We start from the raw sequence: 23,089 nt of genomic DNA, 5'->3' as shown, positions 1-23,089 counted from the left end.
GACTTCCCTTTCCCACAAGGAGCAAGGCTCACAGCAGACTGATTGGTCCTAAATTTCCCCAGCCATTTCCCGGGTGACAGAGGTGGACACAGATAAAATGGCAGATTCTCTTTTCAAGACTGCTGCCTCTCTCCTCCCCATTGCATATAAGTCACCGAGTGACTCCCCGCCCAGCATCAATAAATTAAGAGATCCAGGACCAGAACCATAGTATAAGGAAACTAAATGGCTTGCCTAGCAGGCAACCAACCTAAGTTTGATCCCTGACACCACATATGGTTGCCCGAGACTCACCAGGAGTGTTCTCTGGCGCAGAGCCAGGAGTATGTCATGACTATCTCTGGGTGATCCTCTCCCAAACGCCTCCCTCCTCCAACAAAAAACACCTTTTCTCAAACTATCCTGGGGCCAAAAATAATACAGAAGTAGTGGGTACAACATGCCCCACTTTTGTAGGTAACAAAACTGAAGTGCAGAAAAGAGAAAGTAACAATGATCCCACAATGTCTGACCTACAGGACACCTTTGGACCCCTTCAAAAAGAAGCTATAGTGGGCTGGAGCGATAGCACAGCGGGTAGGGCATTTGCCTTGCATGCGGCCAACCCGGGTTCAATTCCCAGCATCCCATATGGTCCCCTGAGCACCGCCAGGAGTGATTCCTGAGTGCAGAGCCAGGAGTAACACCTGAGCATCCTGAACATGGTGTGACCCAAAAAAGCAAAAAAAAAATTTTTTTTAATTAAAAAAAAAATAAAAGGCACGGATGCTAACTGGACAGAGGATTCCTGCCTACATCAAGGGTGTGAAGAGGAGTCCATGCCCACCCCAGTCAGCTGAATCAGTGGCTGAATAAATAGCAGGACTCCTACACTGAGAAAAAAAAAAAAGGTTCAGAGCTCTAATGATTCAAAAGCTCAAGATTCTGGTTGTGTGACCTCCTCTGGTTCCTCTAACTGAGCATTAGGAAAGAGGGGCTCAAGGAAGGAAGTGGGGGAGAAAGTGTAAAGGTCACTCTACATGATCCCAGAGAAGGAGCAATCTCTTACCTTCCTTCCAATGTTAAAGCGGGATCCAGAACTGTCTTCATCATGTCCTTTCCTCTGGCCTTCTGACAGCCAATTCCCACTGGTCCCTTCAAGCTTTTACACAGCCGTGTAGAAGACGCCTGCTTTGATTTGCTTCTTAGATCTTTCAGCCAGTGAAAAAATGGGGTCCTGCTACCCCATGCAGGGCTCAAGAAATTTTGCAAGATGTTTGCCCTTAACTCGCAGGAAGGTAAGAGATAGACACAAATGATTGCAATGCAAAGTCTAGCCAAGTTTGGTTTTGCAATAACCACGGATGAGAGGATGGGCTTTGGAACTACCAATCCAGACTCTTCTTCCCCTTGGGGCAGCATTAATGATCCATAAAAGAGAAGCCGGCGTTCTCACCAGCCCCCTCCTCACTCCTACTCCTTGTCCCCAGGCAAAACAGGAACCACAAACCCAAGCTTCCTCTGAGGCTGGGGTTGGGGGGGTGGACACGGCGGAAATGGCTGAGGTGTGAGCACTAGACCTGAGTCACTAGAGCTGCAGTTGCCACATAAACCCCCTTCCCCCAGCCCCAATTCTGAGGTCTCCTGCTCCCCACGTTCCCTTCCGACCTCTGCTCTTACCCCTTCACTCCAAAGTGTGCACCTGAGCTCCCGGGGTGATGCCCGTGCGCACTTCCCAGCCTGTGCTGGAAGCTGGTGTGGGCAGGGCAGGGGGTGGGTAGGGCGGGTGGGTAGGGCCTGGGGGAGGGTATGCGTCAAGGACTGACAGGGGAAGAGGAAGTGTGCTGGGTCCTGGGGAAGACCGGTTTATCTCAGCTTGTGGGGACAGTTGTTGCCAGCCTTCTTGACACAGACACGCAGCCAGAGGCGAGACAGGATGGATTTCCTCCGACTTCATCTCCCGGGGCTGCATCAGGCCTTGAGGGGGGCGCTGGTGAGAGGGGCAAAGCCTGGAGATCTTCTTTCTGCTCCCGGGGACCTTTCCTTGCCTCCCGCTTTGAGCTTCTCAGATTTGAGATTCTTTCCCCAGGATCAGGAAGCCCCCTAACCCAGTCTTTTCTAGAATCCAACCTTCCCAAACCCATTCCCACTCCCCTCTTCTTGGTCCTCTCCCATTTCTGGCTTCTTCCCGGCTCCCAGACTCTCTCCTTAGCCCCCAGCAGACCCGCGCCCCCCAGGGAGCAGACTGGATCTCCCCTTGTGCCTTGACTTCCTCTCCCTTTTTCTTCTAGGACTCTCTGAGCACCTTTATCTCCTACCTTATGGGAGATGAGGTTCCCACTGCCGGAAGGAGGGAGGCGCCCGCAGAGTGGGGGCTGGGGGAGGCGGCTGCAGGCAAGCAGGGCAAGATTGTGGAGGAGGAAGGCCAGGAGGCCCTGGAAGGTCTTGGATGTAGCCAAAGTAAGGGGGAGGAAGAGCTGGGAGGACCTGAAGAGCCTGGAAGATGCCAGGAGGGAAGTTCAGCTGCAGAACAGACCTGGGGCGGGGGAGAAGGCAGGTCCCATGGGTCCCCAGAAGACGGGCAGGACACTGGGGTCTGGGAGGAAGCTAAGGCGTCCGGATGTCGGATGCTGAGTGCCTCCTTGGAGGTCCTGCAGGATTCTGAGGCAGAGTCTGAGGCTGAGCGAGATGGGAGCAGCCAAGGCCAGGAAAGTCAGGTGTCCAGTGAGCAGGAAATGAAGAGAGGAGAGACACCAAGTACCTGGGAGGAGGAAGAGGTCAGGCCAGAAGGGCCAGGGCTGCCCGGAGGGGTGGAGTCAGAGTGGGCCTGGCACAGGGAGCCTGAGGCGAAAGGCTCTGCTGACAGCCAGAGGGTGCCAGGGGAAAGCCCGGAGTCGGAGCAGGCAGGCAGGGAGGTGGTTGGAGAGGAGAGCCCGGTGCTTGGGGCCGGGGGAGCGGGGAGGGAAGTAGAAGTGAGGTGTGGCCAAAGCACGGGCATACAGGGGACATGGCAGCCGCGGGCGGAGCGTGAGGACTGGGTCATCTCAGGCAGATGGGAGACCAGGACAGCCTCAGGGGAGGAGGCTGGAGAGACCTCAGGAGGGGAGGAGGGGAAGGCAGCCTTAGAAGGGGAGGAGACCCGGACCACCTCAGGAGAGGGGTCAGCCGGGACCACCTCAGAAAAGGGGGAGGCTGGCACTGCCTCAGGAGAGGGGGAGGCTGGGACCACCTCAGGAGAGGGGGAGGCCGAGGCAACTTCAGGTGAAGAAGAGGCTGGGTCAGCCTCAGGAGGGGAGGAGGCCTGTGTAATCTCAGGCGCAGAGGGGGGCTGGATAAACGCAGGTGGGACGGAGCTCAGGACCCCCTCAGACAGGGAGGAGATCTGGGGAGCAACGGGCACACAGGAGGATGGTACGACCTCAGGAGGGGAGGAGACCAGGACCACCTCAGGAGGGGAGGAGGATGAGGCAACTTCAAGTGAAGAAGAGACTGGGACAACCTCATACCGGGAGGAGGCCTGGACAGTCCCAGGCACAGAGGAGACCTGTCCAGATTCAGGCGGGGAGGAGGCTGGGAGAACCTCTGACCTAGAGGAGGCCTGTACAACCTCCGGCAAGGAAGAAACCTGTATAGCCTCGGGCATGGTGGGGGCCTGGACCGCCTCAGGCGGGGAGGAGGCCCATACAGCCTTGGGCAGGGAAGAAACCTGTACAACCTCAGACACTGAGGAGGCCTGTACAGCCCTGGGCAGGGAGGAGGCTGGGACCACCTCAGCAGGAGAGAGGACCCACCCAACCTCATGCGAGGAGGAAGTTGGCTTCCTAGGAGTCAGAGAACGAGATTACGGGGCAGCCCCAGAGCAAGGGACCCCGGAGGGCACTGGGAGAGTCGGAGCCTCGGAGGGGGACCTCAGTGGAGATCAGGAGGAGGTGGATGAGAAGAGAGACGCTGAGGCGAGTCAGTCTGACAAAGCGAGCCAGCCGCTGGGAATCGAGGGTCTGGAAGGGGCTCAGGCCTTGAGGGCAGGGGGTGAGGGCTTCGGCAGGCCAAGCAAGCCCAGTGAGGGTGGCGAAGGGGTCCAGGGTGCCCGAGATTCAGAGATCACAGCTGCTGGAGCCAGAGAGAAGGAGGCGGTGCAGGCCAAGGAGGCCGAGACGGAGAGAGAAAGCTCCCAGGCCGCTGAACCTACACCGCCGCCCAGCCCAGAGCCAAGTGAGCAGGAGGGTGAAGCTGGGGCGGAGGACGCCCCCGGGGGCCAGCCTGAGAAGCCCCCAGGGGAGAGGAGGGAGGAGGAGGTGTGGGCAGATCAGCAAATACTTCCCGAGACCCCTGAAAACCAGCCCCCTGAGCTGATACGAGTCCCGCAAGCCCCGCAAGCCCCGCCAGAGCAGCTCCAGGAAGCAGAGGATGGGGAGGGAGAGCTCTGGAGGGGTCTGGGACCCCGCAAAGGGGAGACAGAAAGGAGACCGGAGGGACATGCCAGGCCTGAGGGGTGTATCCAACCTGACAGCTTGAGGGGAGGAGTCTGGGGGGACCCCAGGACAGGGGAGTTGGAGAGAGGGTGTGCCCTGGAGGACAAAGCCGAGGCAGAGGGGGGTGAGGAGGAGGAGGAGGCTGCTGGGGGCCAGGCTCTGGGGACTGAGGGGGCAGGAGGCCTGGGGTTTGCACCCACAGAGACCCCGGGGGCTGGGGGGAAAGGGGAGAAAGCGGCCCTGGGGTACAGAGCGGAGGAGAGGGGGAGCCCTGCAGAAGAGAACCTAGAGCAGGGAGAGAGGCAGGGGGCTGGGGCGGGCCCAGATCAGCTCTGGGGAGAGCCAGGTGCCAGCCAAAGCAGGGATGAGACCGTGGAGGCAGAGGTGTCTCTGGGGGCAGACGGGGAACTGGGGGAGACCCCGAGCAGCCAGGACACTCCAGCCGGAGAGACACTGACCGCCCAGACCCAGGAGGGGAGGACGGAGAGAAGGGATGAGGACCCGGGGGAGGGGCCAGGAGAAGTGTGGGGGCCCTGGGGAGGTGATGGGGAGCCGGAAGGGAGAGAGGAGCCTGCTGGCGGGGAGGGACTCCTGGACGGCAGGGGAGAGAAGGGAGGTGAAGAGGCAGAGGTGGGGAGCCCCGTAGACGAGGAGCTGGGAGGCGGCAGGGGCCACGGGGCGGCTTTAGAGGCCCAGGGGCAGCGCAGGGAGGAGGAGTGGGGGAGCCTCCCCCAAAGTAGCCAGGCACGAAGAGCCCCAGAGGCTGAGGAGATGACCTGGATGGTGCACGCTGAGGCCGCTGATCCCCAAGACCTGGAGGACACGGGAGGCCAAGAGGACGGAGGCCCACGGCAACAATCAGAGGCCGGGCCTGGGCCCCGGGGGGAGGCCGAGGGTTGTGCAGAAGGAGGTGAAGCTCACAGCTGCTGGACTGAGGTGAGGGCTGGGAGGGTCGGGGCTGGGCCGAGTGGTGTGGCCGACCCCCACAGACGCTGAGCCTCCCCCTCAGGCCCTGCTCCCCGCATCCCGCCTGGATGTGTCGGTGTCCCGGAGCCGGGCTCTGCTCTCCCGCAATGCCTCCCAGCGCCGCTCCCGGCCCTCTTTTCGTCGGCCCCCAACCCGGGAGACGCAGGAGGAACCTCCCAGCCCCCCACTTCAGGAAGGGGACTCTGTGCCCCAGCAGGGTCTTCTGAAACTTGAGGATCCCCCACAGCCCAGTGCCCTGAGACCTGAAGGGACCCCCGTGCCCGCGAGGAGGAGGCCGCTGGGACACGGGTAAGCCCCAAGCCATGACGGGGGGCAGCCGAGGAGGTGTGGGGGGGAGCCCAGGGAGCAGCACCCATGGCCTGTCTTCCCTCTGCAGGTTCGGCCTGGCTCACTCGGGCATGATGCAGGAGCTGCAGGCCAGGCTGGGCCAACCAAAGCCCCAGTGACACGGACAGAGGCCCTGGACACAGGCCCGAGTGACTGTCAGGCCCTGAGTGGACCCACCTCAGTGCCCTCCCTCTGCTGCTTGGACACATTCTCTCCATCCTCCCGCCTAGCTGTCTGGCGTGGGGGCCACGGAGCAGAGCCCGGACCCTGCCGGAACCAAGGACACTGGAAGCCTGGTCACCCACCACGGGGACTGTCTCTCTCCGCTTCCCCAACCTGTCTCAGAAGGACCCAGAGGGGAGTTGTCTTCACAGCCTCCCCATCACTCTCCACTCACCCCCGGTCCCCACTCCAGGTCCTCAGGGGGTGTGCGGGAGTGTCCCAAGCCTGCCAGAGGGGAGGGGTGACAGAGGCCTACGAGCTTTGTAAGCAAAGGCTGGTGGAACAGGGACCAGCAAGCTCAGCCTTCACTGCCGTTACTATGGTAACCACTAGAGGGAAGGAAAGTGGGTCAGGAGGCCTCCCAGAAGTTTAGGAGCAGATGGAGACCTGGGGTGGCGGGTGAGACTCCAGCCCCCCTTGGACCTTTGGGGGTCAGGCACTTCTCTGAAAAGCAGCTGGGACAGAGAGACAATGTGAGTGCTTTATTAGGCAGCCGACTCGGCAGCCTCACCCCAGGAGGACAAGCCGGGCCCCCAACAATAAATAAACCATCATTTCCTTAAACAATAAATAAACAGGAAATAAATAAATATCCAGGCAAGAACTGGCGGGGCCTTAAGTTATTGGGTGGGGCTGGGGAGGGAGGCAGGGGGATGCCGCCCGCGCGTTGGAGGCTGTCCCGTCCCAGACGGCACGCCGGAAGTCCTGCTGGCCGAGGAGAAGGGGCTACAGAGTCCTGTCATCCGGGTCAGGAGGTGACTCTGGGAACCCCAATTCTGGGCGGGGTCCCCAGCCTGGGAGAGCAGCAGCAAGTCCCTCACGGCCCGAGACAAGACGAGTTCCAGGGAGTGAAGCAGCTGGTAGGTGGACAGGAGCTGTGGCCAGGGCACCCGGGACCACCCGGGCTCGGGGACGCTGCCCAGAGCCCCCGGAGGCAGCCCCTGCTCCAGCTCGCTCTCTTCCTGGGGGAGGTTGAGTCCTGCAGCCAGCGCCTGTAGGGAGAGATTTCGAGTCAGCGGCTGGCGAGGGCCCCCAGTGAGTTTCCCTTCCGGTCACTCCCGCCAGCACGGAGTGACCTCAGAGACCACAAGGCCATGATTTCCCCAGATAGCCCCAACGAGACTTTCATTATGTCACCGTCTCATGTCCTGCCTCATCATTTGGCTCAAGAAAATGGAAGTTAAGGAACAAGATGACACGAAGCCGGTTTTCCCATCTAGGATTTCCCAGGGATTGGGGGGCCTCAGGAAGTTCCTGTCTGCTGGTAACGGATTGTCTTAGGATCAAAAAAATAGAGCGAGTGTTTCTACTGCTTGCATTTTCTATTCTCCTTTCATTAAAGGTAAAATTCTTCTTTCCTTTAAGATATTCAGAAAGGGGCTGGAGTGATGGTACAGTTGGTAGGGCGTTTGCCTTGCACGTGGCCAACCTGGATTCGATTCCCAGCATCCCATATAGTCTCCCAAGCTCCGCCAGGAGTAATTCCTGAGTGCAGAGCCAGGAGTAACCCCTGAGAATTTCTGGGTGTGAGCCAAAAAGCAAAAAAAAAAAAAAAAAAAAAAAGAGATGTTCAGAAGGACAGGCCTAGAGAGATAGTATAGGGAGTTGAGGCACTTCCCTTGCATGCTGACCACTCAATTTCCAGCATCTTATATGGTTCTCTGAGCACTATCAGGAATGATACCTGAGCACAAAACCAGGAGTAAGACCTGAGAACTACCAGGTGTGGCAAAATAAATAAATAAATAAAAGTGAAATTTTTTTTTCTTTTTGGGTCACACCCAGTAATGCACAGGGATTACTCCTGGCTCTGCACTCAGGAATTACCGCTGGTGGTGCTCAGGGAACCATATGGAATGCTGGGAATCAAACCCGGGTTGGCCGCGTGCAAGGCAAACACCCTACCCGCTGTGCTATTGCTCCAGCCCCAAAAGTGAAATTTTTTTGAGGTGGGGCACGCCTGACTCAGATGCCCAGAGCTTACTCCTGGCAAATGCCCTACTATAGTTCTGGCACCTAAAAGTGAAATGTTGAGACACACTGGGGGAGTTAAAGGAGGGGAGGGAGTCAGCTTTGTTGCTTCCTGGTGCTGCCCCAGTGCTTTAGAACTGTTCTCTATGACCAAGATCCCAGGAAAAGGTGGACAGGGTCCAAGAGACACGGCCAGGCTCTATGCACACACCACACTCACCCCAGCTGTGAGCACTCGATGTTCTTATTTATTTATTTTGCCTTTTAGGTCACATCTGGCGATGCACAGTGTTACTCCTGGCTCATGCACTCAGGAATTACTCTGGTGGTGCTCAGGGGACCATATGGGATGCCGGGAATCAAACCCGGGTCGGCTGCATGCAAGACAAGCTCCCTACCAGCTGTGCTATTGCTCCAGTCCCAGCAGGCAATGTTTTTAAAAGGAGCTATTGGGGCCGGAGCCCTGGGACAGCGGGGAGGGCTCTTGCTTTTCATGTGACTAACCTTGGGTTTGATCCCCGGTACTCATCTAATCCCCAGAGCCCTGCCAGGTATGGTCCTTGAGCACAGAGCCAGGAGTAAACCCTGAGCATCAGCAGGCGTGACCCAAAAACCAAGACAGTAAAAAATAATAAGGGAGTTTTTGGGGCTGGAGAGACAGTACGGTGGGGAGCTGTAGCTGAACATGGTTTGCATGCAACTGAACAAGGTTTGATTCCCAGCATCCCATATCGTCCCCCAAGCATCACTAGGAGTTATTTCTGAGTGTGGAGTCAGTGGTAACCCCTCACCATCGCTGGATGTGGCCCAAAAGCTAAAGGGGGGAAAACAAGAGCTTTGGAGGGCCAGAGAGACAGTGCTGGGTCTCGGGTTTGTCATTGCATGCAGCTGACTCCGATTCAATCCTGGCACCATAGGGCCCCCTGGACACCACTGGGTGTACCCTGGAGGCTCCCAACCACAGCCAAGTATGACCGTGGGGGTCCCCTGAGTATCACGAGGGCGACTGGGTAATTCCAGGCACCACAGGATCTGTGCAGCACCTCGGGCCCTCACATAGAACTAACCAAGAATCTCCTGGATGGTTCTCTGGCCTCCTGAGCCCCACTTGGGAGAACCATGCTTTGCAGAAGTTCTCGAACCAGGGCTCACACCATAGTACAGCAGGGAAGGTGTTTGCCTTACACGTGGCCAATCCAGGTTCTATCCCCTGCATACCATATGGTCCCCCGAGGACCTCCAGGAGTAACTGAGTGAATAGCCAGGAGTAACCCCTGAGCATTGCTGGGTGTGACCAAAACAAACAAAGAAAAAAACTGAGCTCTAGCTGTGTGTGCTGGTCCCTGGGTCAAGGAGGGATGGGACAGGTACCTGGAAGCGGAGATGCCGTTGCAAGTCTCGGAGGTCCAGGCGCACAGTCCACAGTTGCAGCCTCTCTGCGCTGGTCCAGGGCCCCCGGCTCCCCAGACCTTCCAACAGGGCATGGAAGGGACTGAGCGTCATGGAAAGGAAGCTGAGCCGATCTGCGTCCTGTGGAGAGTGGGGGAAGGACTCAGGAGGGTCAAAGAGGGCCTCCTTCCTTCTCTCTGGGACTCATTTTCCTCCAAATGTCAATCCCCCTCCTACCCCCAAATCTCTGCCCATCCTAACCCCCAACTCATCACCATTGCCATCTTCACTGTCTTCAGCATCTGTCCCGTCTCATTCCCAACCTTATTTCTAGTCCCAGGTCATCTCTCCTGCAGCCCACCTCCACCCCCCCATCACTGTCCAGGAGGTCATCCCCCCTTCACCATCTATTCACCTACTTTCTCCCAGTCTCCAGGCTCTTTCCCATCCTTAGTTCCACATTCCACCCCCTCGCTTTTTCATGCCTCCTTTTATTGGGAGTAGGACCACACCCAGCAATACTCAGGGGGTGACTCCAGGCTCTGCACTCAGGAATCATTCCTGGTGGTGCTCATGAGACCAAATGGGATGCCAGGGGTTTAGCGTGGGTCGACTGCAGGCAAGGCAAGTGCCTTATCATTGTACTATCACTCTGGTCCCCTGCTGGGCGTCTTTGACATCACTAACTCCATCCAGCCTCCTTCCATTCCCACCCTCACTACTGTCCCCATTCTTTGTCCATCCTCCACTTCCTCCACTCTCCAGTCATCTCCCATCCCCATGTCTTGTCCCTAACATCGATGCATCGCTCTTTTATTTTAGTCCCCAATCCAGTAACTGCCATTTCCAATTCTAGTTTTGTTCTCCCATCTCTATAGCCAATGATGTGCTCAGCTTCCCCAGATTCTATCTCTAAGCTCATCCCCAAATCCATCCCAGTTCTACCCTTCCACCCCCGGATCCAGCCTTCCTGCCAGCCAACCCTGCCCATCCCCTGCTCACGGAGAGTTTGCACCAGTCCTGGAAGGTCAGGGAGACGTTGGGGAGCTGGTATCCCAGGGGCAGGAGGTCCAGGTTCACTCCAGGTAGGTGAGAGTCAGCCTGTGGGGTGAGGAGATTAGGGATCGAGCATCGCCAGGCCCCCAGGTCCCTGGATCAGCCACCCCCAGGGACACCGGAGACTCACAAAGTGGTGGGCCTGGACCCGAACCTCAGAGAGCAGCTTCCTGGCGAGATGCAGGCTGATCTTGAATTCCCTCCGCAGCTCTGACTGGCTCAGCCTCCCTGGGGGCCTCGGGAATCCCCAGACACCAGCTCGAGCCAGGAGCAAGGACAGGAGCAATAGACTGAGCCCTGGAGAGACAGAGAGAGGGAGGATGGACTAGAAGCAGGAGCATGCGGAATAGATGTGCCTTTTGTGGGGGGTGGGGTGGAGGTAGGGGGCACACCAGGCTATGCTCAGGGGTGACTCCTGGCTCTGCACTCAGGAATTACTCCAGGCTGCTCTTGGGGGACCATATGGAGTGCCAGAGATTGAACTCAGTCGGCTGTGAACAAAGCAAACGCCCTACCCACTGTCCCATCGTTCCAGCCCACGGTGCTGGGGCAAAGAGCGAGAAGGTACTGGGCATGATCAAAACCCATGAGGATGTGGGAGCAACCGAGTCTTCTCTGTGGGAATGAAAGGAAAAAGTCCAGCCCCTCCGGGCGGCAGGCCCAGCTCCGCAGTAGCCTTCAGACACCTCCTTACCCCCTTAACCAAGTTCCCCCCTCACCCCTGTGAAAAGCTGCCCAAATGTAGGCACAGGCCGGGGGCTTCTCCCTGAGGACCATCAGGCTCAGCGACGCTGACTTGTCCAAGGTGCCAGAGCCACAAGGTGAGAAAAGCAGGACTGGCCTCCCAGCCTGAGGGAACTTGCGGGCTCAGTGGCCCCACACCCCAGCCGCCACACTCTGCTGAGAATTCCTTGAGCTCAGCCATGCAGGTGGTACTGGAGCCTCTGGTCAAGCGAGTGAGGACGGGCGGGTGGGACCAGCCTCCACCCAGACAGGTGGGGGTGTCACTGTGCAAAATGAAAGAAAGAGGGGGTGCCTAGGGATGGAGGAGGGCCTAGGGGGAGTGCTGGAACCTCTGTTTCTCCTCTCATCTGTGTCTTCATTCCCTCACGAAGTCCCTGCCTGTCTGCCATGAGGGGCCCTGCAGACTGGGGCTAGGCTGATTCCTGAAAGCGGTTCCCCACCCTGCCCTACGTTTCTTGGCCCGAAGGAGGAGGGTGTCGGGTTCTCCAGAGCGGAGCCCTGGCTGTCAGGGGGTTAAACACAAGACAAAACTGAGCCTGCGTCGACTGGGGAGCTCCCTGCCTCTCTTGGCCTTAGGTTCTGCTTTCCTTGGGGTATCCTAGGAGAAAGGGGAGCTCTGACTTCTTCTGCTGCTCCCCAGCCTCCAGAGAGGGCAAGTGGGGTCCTCTCTCACCCCCAGGAGACTTAGAGCAGCGTGGGGGGCTCCTGCTGGGGCAGAGTGGGTAGCCCTAGCCCTGGTCAATACTGTCCACCCAAACTGGGCGACTTCTAACCATCCTCCACTTCCTGCTGGGGCCATGGAGCCCCAGGGCCCTGCCTTGGCTCTTCTGCAACAAGCTCCCGGGCCCTGGTCCTCATCCTCTCGGCCCCACTGTCTGCTCTGCTGGTCCCCACCAGTGTCATTCCATCCCCACTGCAGGGGGGTCCTCCCTCCAGGTGCCACATTCCCTCCCAACCCCCCTCCTTCTTGGAGAGCAGCCCACCTTCTCAGCCGAGCCGTGTCCGCCTGCCCGGTCTCCCCAAGCTCCTCATGGCTCTGCCTGCCCCATGTCCTCATCAAACTGCCCCGCAGCCCACCCCACCTCCCGGCATGGCTTCTTCCCTCCTCTGCTGGCCCCACTGCCTGGCCCCTCTGCCCCTGGGCACTCTTGTCAAGCTCCCCGCTCCCCCCTCCCCGCCCCTCTGTTCAAACCCCACCCCTCGGCCCCCAGCCCTCAGACTCACGCCAGCCAAGGTCTCCTGCCTTCTGGCCCATGGCGGGGCCGGGCTCCTGGGTCAGCCATCTCCCGGGCAGGGGGAGTCTTATATTGGGGGCTGCACCGGGTTTCACTTTCCGTCCTGCTTGTACTTTCAGCTTCGCAATTCACTCAGTTTTCTCTCCTCACTACCCCTTGCTAAAATGGGGAAATTACATTTCCCTTCCCAGAGGGGGTGGGAGGTGCGGTGGGGGTGGCGGGAAGCTGGGGTTTCGGTGAATCCAAGTTTCTACCCCCCACACCCCCCTCCCTCACTTCCAGCTCCAGCCCTCCCCTTTCTCCACAAATCTTGGGGGGAGTTCCTCCTGTTCTCCCAGAAGGGAGACTCGAAGCCCCTCCTGCTCCGTGCCCTCTCCAGGACCCCCTGCGGCCAACAGAGTCTGCCATCCTGCTGACAATGATGGCCAGGTAAGGGGATAGCCACCAGGACCGACCAGGGCTTTGAGTCACCGGCACTCATCTTGCTCACCGGATGGCCAGGCCGCGGGCAGTGTGAGGCTCCGTGGGTGAGTGAGTTCAGGCGTCTCGGGGTCACGCTGGGCAGAGGCAGGGTGGGTGCAGCTCCCCGCAGCCCGAGCCCGTCTCAGGTAAGAGTCAGTCCAGGAGCAGGGCCAGGCCGGGATATTGCCTATCACGGTGGCACGTGGGGCAGCACCCATGCCTGGCACTGAGGCTGGCCATGCGAGCGCTTCCATCCGAGCCCTACTGGGGTCCTGTGTGGCGCCTGGTTCAGCTTGATGTGTGGTCCAGGGCTGACCTGAGTCGGAGACTCAGCTCGGGGCTCAGAGTGGGCAGGGCGGTGGCCAGGCCCAGGGCCCCGTCTTTGACCAGGACCTAGAGGTCCCCAGAACAAGCTGCTGATATCAGCCTTCGGCCTCCCCGTGGGGCTCCCTTCCAGCACGGCCCCGCCCTGGATTTCCCATCTTCAGGGAGATGACGGGGCTTTCTCGGTCTTCCCCGAGGTCCACTGATGCCACTTTCCTTATGGGACCTTCGGGGTTTCCCTGCTGGGTCCCTGCAATGAGATAGAAACTGAGGGGGGGCTTCCCCTCCTGACACCCTGCTTCCTCAGCTTGCGTGGGCACTACCCACCAGGGTCGTCTGGGACAGGCAGGGATGTCCCTCAGGGTCCCAGGGGAGAAGGAGTGGGGCCCTAGCTGGCCGGGATGGGGGCCTCACAGAGCTCAGCTCGGCGTCTCACACCCAAGATGAAACGTGAAGGTGGACAGGGCTGAAGTGGTCTTCCCTGCCTCGTCCTGGCTGTCATCCTGGAGGCCTGGCCACCACACTTACCCCCTGACCACAGCCACTCCTGACCATCACCGCCAGCCCTGACTCTTGTGCCTCCCAACCACAGAGTCCTACCACCTGCACTGATCACAGCTCCAGCCCAAACTCTGAGACCTGTCCCTCCCAGGGTCTCTGCTTTCCACCCTGGCTCTCCTCTTTCCTGCTCCAGCACCCTGAGCCTCTGTGCCGGCTGTCCCCATCCCCCCGATGCCTCCCTGCCATCTCCTGTCCCTCTGCTCTCCATGCTGTGTCCCTCGTCCTGGGTGTCCTCCGCTGGGTGGCATGTACCTTCCCATCACAGGCCTGACCTCAGCCAACATTCGCAATGCTTCTCTGGCTCACCGTCCCCGCTGATAGTCTGGCCTCCTTGTCACTGCTAGAACCTGCCGGGCAAGCAAGCCTCAGGGCCTTTGGACATGCTGTTTCTTCTGCCTAACTCACTCTCTCCTTAAGATCCCGGTGCAAAGTATGAAGAGATAGGGAGGGGCCTGGGGACTTGCTAGGCACTCAGCTGACCTGAGTTTGATCCCTGACACCGCATATGGTCTCCCTGAGCAACACCAGGAGTGATCCCTGAGCACAGAGCCACGAGTTAGCCCTGAACTCCCCAGGTGTTTCCCCCCCCCCAGTCATCTCCGCTCCTCCCCAGTAAACATCACTATGTACATACCATCTTCTCAGACTGAGTTTTTACTGACCATCCCATGGGACAATTACAACCAGGCCCCTGGAGTGACCTAAACCCTCCGCTGCATTATTTCTCTGCAGTGCATTTTATTTTAATTTATTTAGTTTGGTGTCACACTCGGCGATGCTCAAGGGTTACTCCTAGCTCTTACTCAGGATTTACTCCTGGCGGTGCTCAGGGGAGCATATGGGATGCTGGGGATCAAACCTGGGTCAGCCACTTGTGAGGCAAATGCCCACCTGCTGTGCTATGGCTCCAGCCTTTTGCAGTACACTTTAATGATCTCACACTTCTCCCTTTATTTTTCCTGGTCCTGTGCATAAGGCTCCAACAATGGTAATCTTTTGCCTGAGCTATGCACCGAACCATTTCTACAGAGAGTGGGACCAAGTTCCGAATAGATTAGTGAAAAATTCTGATTTCTGCTGCCCCAAGTACTTCTCAGACCTGCTCCTCACTGGTGATGTGGAACTTTCCCAGAGGAACCAGCACGTGGAAACCAGTGTGATGGTGTGAGGCCAACCTGTCATTCCACCCAGGTGCTGGGGAGTGGAAGGACATGGTTCCGGGATGGTGCTCTGAGCTGATGCCTGGCAAATGTTGATGGGCCGGGAGGGCAGCACAAAGCTCTGTTCATATATATTCCTGGTGGATAGACCTGAATACCTCTGCTTGCCTCAGTTTCCCCAAGTGGATCTTTGTTGAGAGAATGAGGCTTACGCTGGGGCCAGCAGGAAATGGAAGGGATGTGGTGAGGGGTGAGAACCGCTGAAAGGAAGCCGGGAGCACCAAGGATGGGCTCTGGGAGCCGCCAATACCCGGTGACCTCAGTGAGTCACTAGTCCGCTTTGGACTTCAGCTTCCTTGTTGAAAACACACGACAGCACTCTCTAAAGGCGGCCACTGTTATTACGGTGGGGAAAGGAAGACAGGTGATGAAGAGAGGAGTCCCTGATGTACAGATTGTTTTCCAAACCTCATTCCAGCTCTGACTGCATGGGGTACTCCCCAGGCCCACGAGGGAATTGTGAGGTCAGGAAGCAGAAATGGGGTGCTGGTGGGGTGACATCATGAAGGGAGGGAAATCTCGTTCAGTGTCACACAGATCACTGGCAGAATGGAGGCTGGTCTTTGGGCCACAAATGATGATGTGCGGGGCTTACTCCTGGCTCTGCATTCAGGAATTACTCCTGGCGGTGCTTGGGGGAGTACATGGGATGCCGGGGCTCGAACCTGGATTGGTGGCATGCAAGGGAAATGCCTGACACCCTGTATTATTGCTCCAGCCCCGAGATTGGAGACTGGAACTCAGGTCCCCCCCCCCCCTTTTTTTTATTGAATCACCATGAGATAGAGCAGTACAAAGTTTTTCGTGATTGCCTTTCAGTCATACAATGTTCCAACACCCATCCCTTCACCAGTCTAATTTTTCAGCACCAGTGTCCCCAGTTTCCCTCCCAATCCCTCAAGCCACCCCCACCCCCAACTGGCCTCTACAGCAGGAGACTCTTTTCTCTCTCTCTCTTTCTCTTTTTCAACTCCCCAGTTTGTAACTTGGGTTGCTGAAGGGAACCCCTGCTCTCCATGATGTCAGCACCCGGACAGGGAACTGGCCTCAGTCCAGCTGGGTGCAAGGCTAGAGAGGCAAGGCCACACCCCAGAATCCTTCAAGGCAGGCAGCGAACCCCAAGGGGCTCAGCCCTGCCTCCCCAGCCTCTCTGGGGAGAGGAACCTGCAGACAGGACGGGCTTCTCCCTCCCAGCCTGCGTCTTTTCCTTGTTCCTTTTACAGGGACTCGGTCATGTCCTGGAGGTGAGGAAGGCACCCCCATGAGCACTCCCGCTGGCTATTCTATGCCAGAAGCATCTGGGTGTGGGGCAGGCATGACGGGGGTGGGGTGGGGAGGGGAGGGCTGGGAGACTAGGCCTGGGCAATGCCACGAAGGGACAGAGCTGCTAGAAAAGCACCAGCCTGGGCATGAAAAGTCCCAGCTGCAGCCCCGTGTTCTCTGCCCTTTCCCCGGGGGTTGGGGATGAAGCTCCAAAGCTCTGGCTTCCTCCTGCTCAGGAGAGCGCTTCACCCCTGAACCCCTGCTAAGACTGGGAGGTCAAATGGGAGAAGGCCACAGGGCGTCACTGGCCCTTGCTGGGGATTCACACAGACCTGCACCCCTTTGCCAGCTCTGGGATGTCCCACTGCGAACTTGGTCAAAGCTTGTGACCCTGATGAAGGCAGGAAACCTCCCTATGCTTGGGCCAGCCTCACCCCAGCCAACAAGGACCTAGGACGCCAACGTGCGGAGTGTGTGTGAGCAAACAACTGTGTGAAACTTAGGCAACTGTCTGAGCCTCTCTGTGCCCCTGTCTCCTCATCTATAACTTGAGGAAAATAAGAGAAGCTTGTCTAGACGGTCAAAGAACTGTCATTTGTAAGATGCTTAGAACAGAAACTGGCAAGTCATGAGACCATGGGGTTTAGGTATTAGAAATGATAAAAGGGAGCTGGAGAGATAGGACAGTGGGCAGGGCGTCTCCCTTGCAGGTAGCAAACCTAGGTTTGATCCCCGGCATCCCATATGGTCCCCTGAGCACTGCCAGGAGTGTGATCCCTGAGTGCAGAGACAGGAGTAAGCCCTGAGCATCTCTGGGTGTGGTCCCCAAACAAAAACAAAACAAACACGGAAACTTTCTTCTGCCTGGTCCTTATCACTCCTCTTTGCGCCTTCTTGAGTTTCTTCCTGCCCCCCACCCCCACCAGGCACACACAGCCCAGAAGGGCTTCGCACCTGCTCTTCCCTCTGCCTGGAAGGCTCTTCCCTTGGTTCTTGGCCTCATCGACGCCTCACCCCTCTTGGGTTGTCCCAGTCTCCTGCACGATTCTCCCTCTGTGACTGAGCACCGCCCTCTGGTCAGGCCCGGTGCACAACCCACAGATCCAGACTGAGTCTCACCGCTTGTCTTTTCCCAACAGTCTTAGCCCTGCCCCATCCCCGGGGTCTTCTCTGGGGCTTAAGCCTCCACCCGCCTATTTCCTGACAAGTGGGTCCTGCTGGCACCAGTGCTGTGAGCCTCTCCTAGGACGGTAAATCTGTCCTGGGCATTGTACTGGGCACAAGAAATAGAGCAAAGAAGGGTGTGTGCAGAACTCGCACCGTCTTTCCAGGCTTGCAATGGGATAAAATGAAAAGTATCCAAATTGTGATCACATTTATAGAGGCCTGCCAAGTACTTTCTAACAGCTCACGCAATCCTCACAATAACTCATTGTGTAGGTGTTTTTATTTGAGTCTTTTTTTTTTTTTGCTTTTTGAGTCACACCCGGCAATGCACAGGGGTTACTCCTGGCTCTGCATTCAGGAATTACCCCTGGCGATGCTCAGGGGACCATATGGGATGCTGGGAATCGAACCTGGGTTGGCCGTGTGCAAGGCAAATGCCCTACCAGCTGTGCTTTTGCTCCAGCCCCCTTTATTTGAGTCATTTTATATGGAAGAGGGAACTGGGAGGAGAGGTAAAGATTTTGTGTCCCAGGTTACAGAACCCGTAAGAAGCAGTTCTGGGATTTGAACCTAAGACGTCTGGCTTTCCTAGTCACTGTATTTATCCTGTCTGGTATAGCATTCAGAATTTTTTTCTTTTTGGGTCACATCCAGTGATACACAGAGGTTTCTCCTGGCTCTGCACTCAGGAATCACTCCCGAGGTGCTCAGGTGACCATATGGGATGCTGGCAATCGAACCTGGGTCGGCCGCATGCAAGGCAAACACCCTACCTGCTGTACTATCGCTCCAGCCCCTAGCATTTTTCATTTAACAAGCATTGACTAATGACTTTACATGCTTCAACTCAGGTTAGCCCTCAAAAAGATGCATTTCATGTTTAAGGAAACTGAGGTCACATAGCAGCCAACACAATTTAAGCTTCAACTAAAACAGCTTGGCTGAGAGATGATTTCCTCCCCAAACGTATAACTGACAAGCAAGACTGAGAGAAGTTTCCAGTGTGCTGTGTGGTGCTGCCCTCGGTCTGCATCTGATGGAACGAAGCTGTGTTCACACCCATCACTTCTCATCCCCTCACCACTCTGTGGGGGAGGGGAGCCCTTTATTTATTTATTTATTTTTAATTTTGTTTTATCTTAATGAATCACCGTGAGATAGTTATAGACTTACAAACTTGCGTGATTATGTTTCAATCATACAATGTTGGGCTGGAGGTATAGCATAGCAGGTAGGGCGTTTGCCTTGTAGGCGGTCAACCCGGCCGACCCAGGTTCAATTCCTCCGCCCCTCTTGGAGAGCCCGGCAAGTTATAGAGAGTACCTTGCCCTCACGCAAATCCTGGCAAGCTCCCCGTGACGTATTCGATATGCCAAACACAGTAACAACAAGCCTCCCAATGGAGATGTTACTGGGCCCGCTCGAGCAAATCTATGAACAATGGGAGGACAGTGCTACAGTGCATACAATGTTCAAGTACCCATCCCTCCACCCATGCCCATTCTCCATCACCAATGTTCCCACCGTCCTTCCTGCCATCCCCACCCTTTGACCCACCCCCCACCTCTGTGGCAGGCACATTTCCTCTTACTCTCTCTCTCTCTTCTAGGTGTTAGAGTTTTGCAATACAGGTACTCAGCGGCCATCATGTTTGGTCCATAGACTACTTTCAGCATGCATCTAACATCCCGAGTGAGCCCTCCAAGTATCATTTACTTAGTGGTTCCTTCTCCATCCCAGCTGCCTTTTCTTCACCCAGCACATGAGACTGGCTTCCAAGCCGTGGAGCGATCCTCCTGGCCCTTATCTCTACTATCCTTAGGGGAGCCATTTAAGTTCTGCTCCAGTGCATGCTATGCCCACTGCAGTTGTCATGACTACCAGCTCACGTCATCCAATGTCAAGTGAATGAAAGGGGACGAAGAGGCCAGAATATGGGAAGCCAATGCCAGGCAGGCCCGGCACCTCCCAAAGTGGCAGCGGGTTCCAATTCTTGAGAAAGGGACAGACTCTCCCAAATGGCTGAGGTGAGGAAATGGAAACAAGTGGCCCTGGGACCAGCCAGCAGCAGGTCGCCCTGAGGGACGGCATTCCAGCAGCCTGGCCGTGGCTCCTGACCCTGGTGAGGTATGAGTGAGTCTGTGCTCAGAGGGGCTTCAGCCTCCAACTAACCCCTGTGGCCCATTACACCCGGCTCTGCCTGGGGCTCCTCACCTGCCGCCCCTTCTCCTTACCTCGGATTCCTCAGCACCCGGGAGGCGTCTCCCTCACTCGCCATAGGGAATCACTAAGTGAAACATACCTAAGAATTGAATATGGGATTAGGACATTGTTGTCCAGCTTCCGTTGGAACAGAATCCCGCATGGCCTGGGGAATTGGGCCTCAGACCAACACTGCCATCACGGGGACGGGGACTGGGGTGATAGCCTAACAAGTAGGGTGCTTGCCTTGCACATGGCCAACCCAGGCTTGATTCCCAGCATCCCATAAGGTCCCCTAAGCACTGCCAGGAGTGATCCCTGAGCACAGAATCAGGAATAATCCCTGAGCACTGCCAGGTGTGTTTCTAAAACAAAACTATCTGGGTGGAAAAAATTTTAAGAACAGAAAATATAAAGATGGGGCAAGAGTTGTAGGTAGTACACAGGTAGGGAGTTTGTCTTCAACACAATAGACCTGAGTTTAATTGCCAGCATCCAGTATGGTCCCCAGAGCACTGCCAGGAGTATTTCCTGAGTGCAGAGCCAGGATTTAAGTCCTGAGCATCACCAGATTTGACCCAAAAACAAACAAACAAAAAAGAAAATATAAAGACAGTAGCCAAAACACTGCCAAGCTGGAAGTGGCCATCTTGAAAGCATTACCGGGTGGTTCTTTCAGATACTGACTTTGCTCTGGTCTCGTAGCTGTGGACGTGTCCCTCTGAGGGCTGCAGTGGACGGGTCCGAGGGGCAGAGCCCGCAGTTCTCAACCTTGAGTAATTTGCTGGTACCTACTGTAACCTCATGATTGTGTTCAAAACATAAAGGAACATGACAGAGGTGGTGAAGAGATTGTCAGTGATTGTTAGTTCTAGAAGAATAAGGTTCGAAAGGGCGCTGGTGTCCTGCCAACCAAGTGTGGAAAGAGAGCAAAAGCAGGTGGTACAAAGGGCTCTTAAGGGAGCAAGCAGAAGTGGCACCAAGAACCAGCCATCCCTTCCAGCCTGAGGCTTTTTCTGTGACACAGTTGAATCACTGTGAGATACAGTTACAAAGCTGTTCATGATTTCAGTTACACAATGTTCCAACCCCAGTACCGTGACCCTGTGCTTACCCTAGGAATTCTAGCTTGTGTGAATCTTCATTTTTTTCTTCTTTAAGATTTCTTTCTTTGGGGCTGGAGCGATAGCACAGCGGATAGGGGCATTTGCCTTGCACGAGACCAATCCAGGTTCGATTCCCAGCATCCCATATGGTCCCCTGAGCACTGCCAGGAGTAATTCCTGAGCACATGAGCCAGGAGTAACCCCTGTGCATCGCCGGGTCTAACCCCAAAAAAGCAAAAAAAAAAAAAAGATTTTTTTTTTAATTAAAAGAAAGATTTCTTTCTTTTGTTGTTTGTTTTTGGAGGTTTTTTTTTTTTTTTTCCAGTCAGTGCTTGGGGGCTGCTTCTGGCTCTGAGCTAAGGGCTCACTCCTGACTGTGCTCAGGGCCCCAACCATGAGCCTCCTGCATGCAAAGCGTTAACTCAGTTGGCTGGACTATCTTGCTGGGTCTCTTTTTTCTTCTTCATTTTTTTTTCCTTTTTCTTTTTGGTTCACACCCGGCAATACACAGGGGTTACTCCTGGCTCTGCACTCAGGAATTACTCCTGGCGTGCTCGGGTGGACCATATGGGATTCTGGGAATCGAACCTGGGTCAGCTGCATGCAAGGCAAACACCCTATTCGTTTTGCTATCGCTCCAGCCCCTCTTCTTATTTTTTTAAATTTCTTTTTCTCTGTCTCTGTTACTCTCTGTGTCTCTTTTTTTATTTTTCTTTTAGTTTTTTGGGTCACACCAGGCAGTTATCAGGGATGACTCCCAGTTCTGTGCTCAGGGATCACTCCTGGCAGTGTTCAGAGGACCATATGGAATACTAGAGATGGAACTTGGGTCAGCCTTATTGGCATCCCAGTAAGGTAAGCAATACTATCTCCCCAGCCCTATCTACTTTTCTCCTTCTTTCTTTATTAAAAAAAAAAAAGTATTCTTTTGGATGGGGGTGGCACACTTGCAGTGTGCTTGGGAGATCACAGGCTGCCAGAGATCAAACCTGGTGCGTACATTCAAAATTTGCATTCCAGCCCTTTGAGCCATTGCCCTAAGCCCTGACTCAATACATTTTTGTTGAATAAATACGTGATTATTTCCTCAAACCATTCAAAACAAAACAAAAGAAAAACTCCAAATTAGTTCTCCAGAAAAGGGAGAACTAGGCAGGTTTGCCCAGAGCAGCTGCAAATATTTTGCAAAGTGAAGGCAGAGAAGCATCAGGTTCAGAACTTAAGTGGCCTTGGGGCCAGAGCCATACAGGAAGGAGGATTCTGGCCTTGCATGCTGCAGTGGCCCAGGTTTGCTCCTGGCATCCCATATGGTCCCCGGAGCCCAACAGGAGTGATCCCCTAATGCAAACTCAGGAGTAAGCCCTGAGCACCACCAGGGGGAGTGACCTCTCCCATCAAAAAAGAATTTAAGGGTCCTTCACAATTTGAATGAAGGTGTGTTCAATCGGGAGGATTGAAGCAGGAGCCAGGGTTCGTCTGATTCCAGAGCATCATCAGAGCTGCAGAGAAAACCTTGTTTTACAAAGAAATGGTGGGGCCTCACATCCACCTGGCAGCTGGTCCTACCCTCGGCAGAGATCACTGTCCTCTGCCACACAGGAACTTGGATTCTGGGGCTTCTGCACATGGTCCCTTTCCTGCTTGCTTCCTGAAGAACACCCTGGAAGCCCCAGAGATTGGGCCTGGGTGTCAGTTGGCATCACTGCGCTGAGCTAGACCCTGATGGGCAGGTAAGGAAAGGGTCACCAGGCAGCTGGAGCGCTTTACGTCAAACCAGGCTGGAGTTTCCCCACGTTCCCTTTTCTGCTCATTCCATTCCTGATTAACCCGGGAAGCTCACCTGACCCTCATCGCTACAGTCAAGGGATGTTAGTTAGGACAGTTTCATTTTCACTGCAACAGCCTTTGGGGACTCAAGGCAGAAAAGTCAGGTGATAAAAAAGCATGGTGGATGGGGGGAGGGGACAAGTGTCTGAATGCTCTCCAAGTCGAGGGAGGAAGGAATCATGGTGGTTCATTAAAATAAAAAGATAAAAAATAGGGGGCCGGAGCGATAGCACAGCGGGTAGGGCGTTTGCCTTGCACACAGCCGACCCGGGTTTGATCCCCGACATCCCATATGGTCCCCCAAGCACCACCAGGAGTAATTCCTGAGTGCAGAGCCAGGAGTGACCCCTGAGCATTGCTGGGTGTGACCCAAAAGGCAAAAAAAAAAAAAGATAAAAAATAAAATAAAAAACATCTTGGTGTGTGTGTGTGTGTGTGTGTGTGTGTGTGTGTGTGTTGGGGGAGGGGAGGTTGGGCTATGCTGGGCAGTGCTCAGGGCTTACTCCTGGCTCTGTGCTCAGGGGTCACTCCTGGTTGGCTTGGGGACCATATATGTGCCGTGTATTAAACTTTCA

At 55.8% G+C, this 23,089-nt stretch overlaps 3 protein-coding genes across 3 annotated transcripts in view; 2 read left to right on the top strand and 1 right to left on the bottom strand.

The window, feature by feature from the left end:
- BOLA2B (bolA family member 2B) overlaps nucleotides 1–23,089 on the top strand; it is a 108,113-nt gene that overhangs the window by 9,090 nt on the left and 75,934 nt on the right. The gene's annotated exons all lie outside the window — the stretch shown is intronic.
- APOBR (apolipoprotein B receptor) lies at nucleotides 1,916–5,943 on the top strand. Its single transcript, XM_056138797.1, has 5 exons — nucleotides 1,916–1,972; nucleotides 2,271–4,191; nucleotides 5,263–5,387; nucleotides 5,461–5,726; nucleotides 5,815–5,943. Exons 1-5 carry the CDS (start codon nucleotides 1,916–1,918, stop codon nucleotides 5,882–5,884), a joined length of 2,439 nt encoding a protein of 812 aa, XP_055994772.1. The 3' UTR covers nucleotides 5,885–5,943.
- IL27 (interleukin 27) lies at nucleotides 6,603–12,402 on the bottom strand. The gene is made up of 6 exons (XM_056138796.1): nucleotides 12,372–12,402; nucleotides 10,534–10,700; nucleotides 10,350–10,448; nucleotides 9,330–9,488; nucleotides 6,782–6,979; nucleotides 6,603–6,692 (listed from the first exon to the last, which is right to left on the bottom strand). The coding sequence occupies exons 1-6, from the start codon at nucleotides 12,400–12,402 to the stop codon at nucleotides 6,603–6,605; spliced, it is 744 nt and encodes a 247-aa protein (XP_055994771.1).

The sequence above is a fragment of the Sorex fumeus genome, unplaced genomic scaffold (genome assembly GCF_029834395.1).
Source record: "Sorex fumeus unplaced genomic scaffold, SorFum_2.1 ptg000130l, whole genome shotgun sequence".
In the NCBI taxonomy this organism is placed as follows: Eukaryota; Metazoa; Chordata; class Mammalia; order Eulipotyphla; family Soricidae; genus Sorex; species Sorex fumeus.
This window is presented reverse-complemented; position numbering and strand designations above follow the sequence as displayed.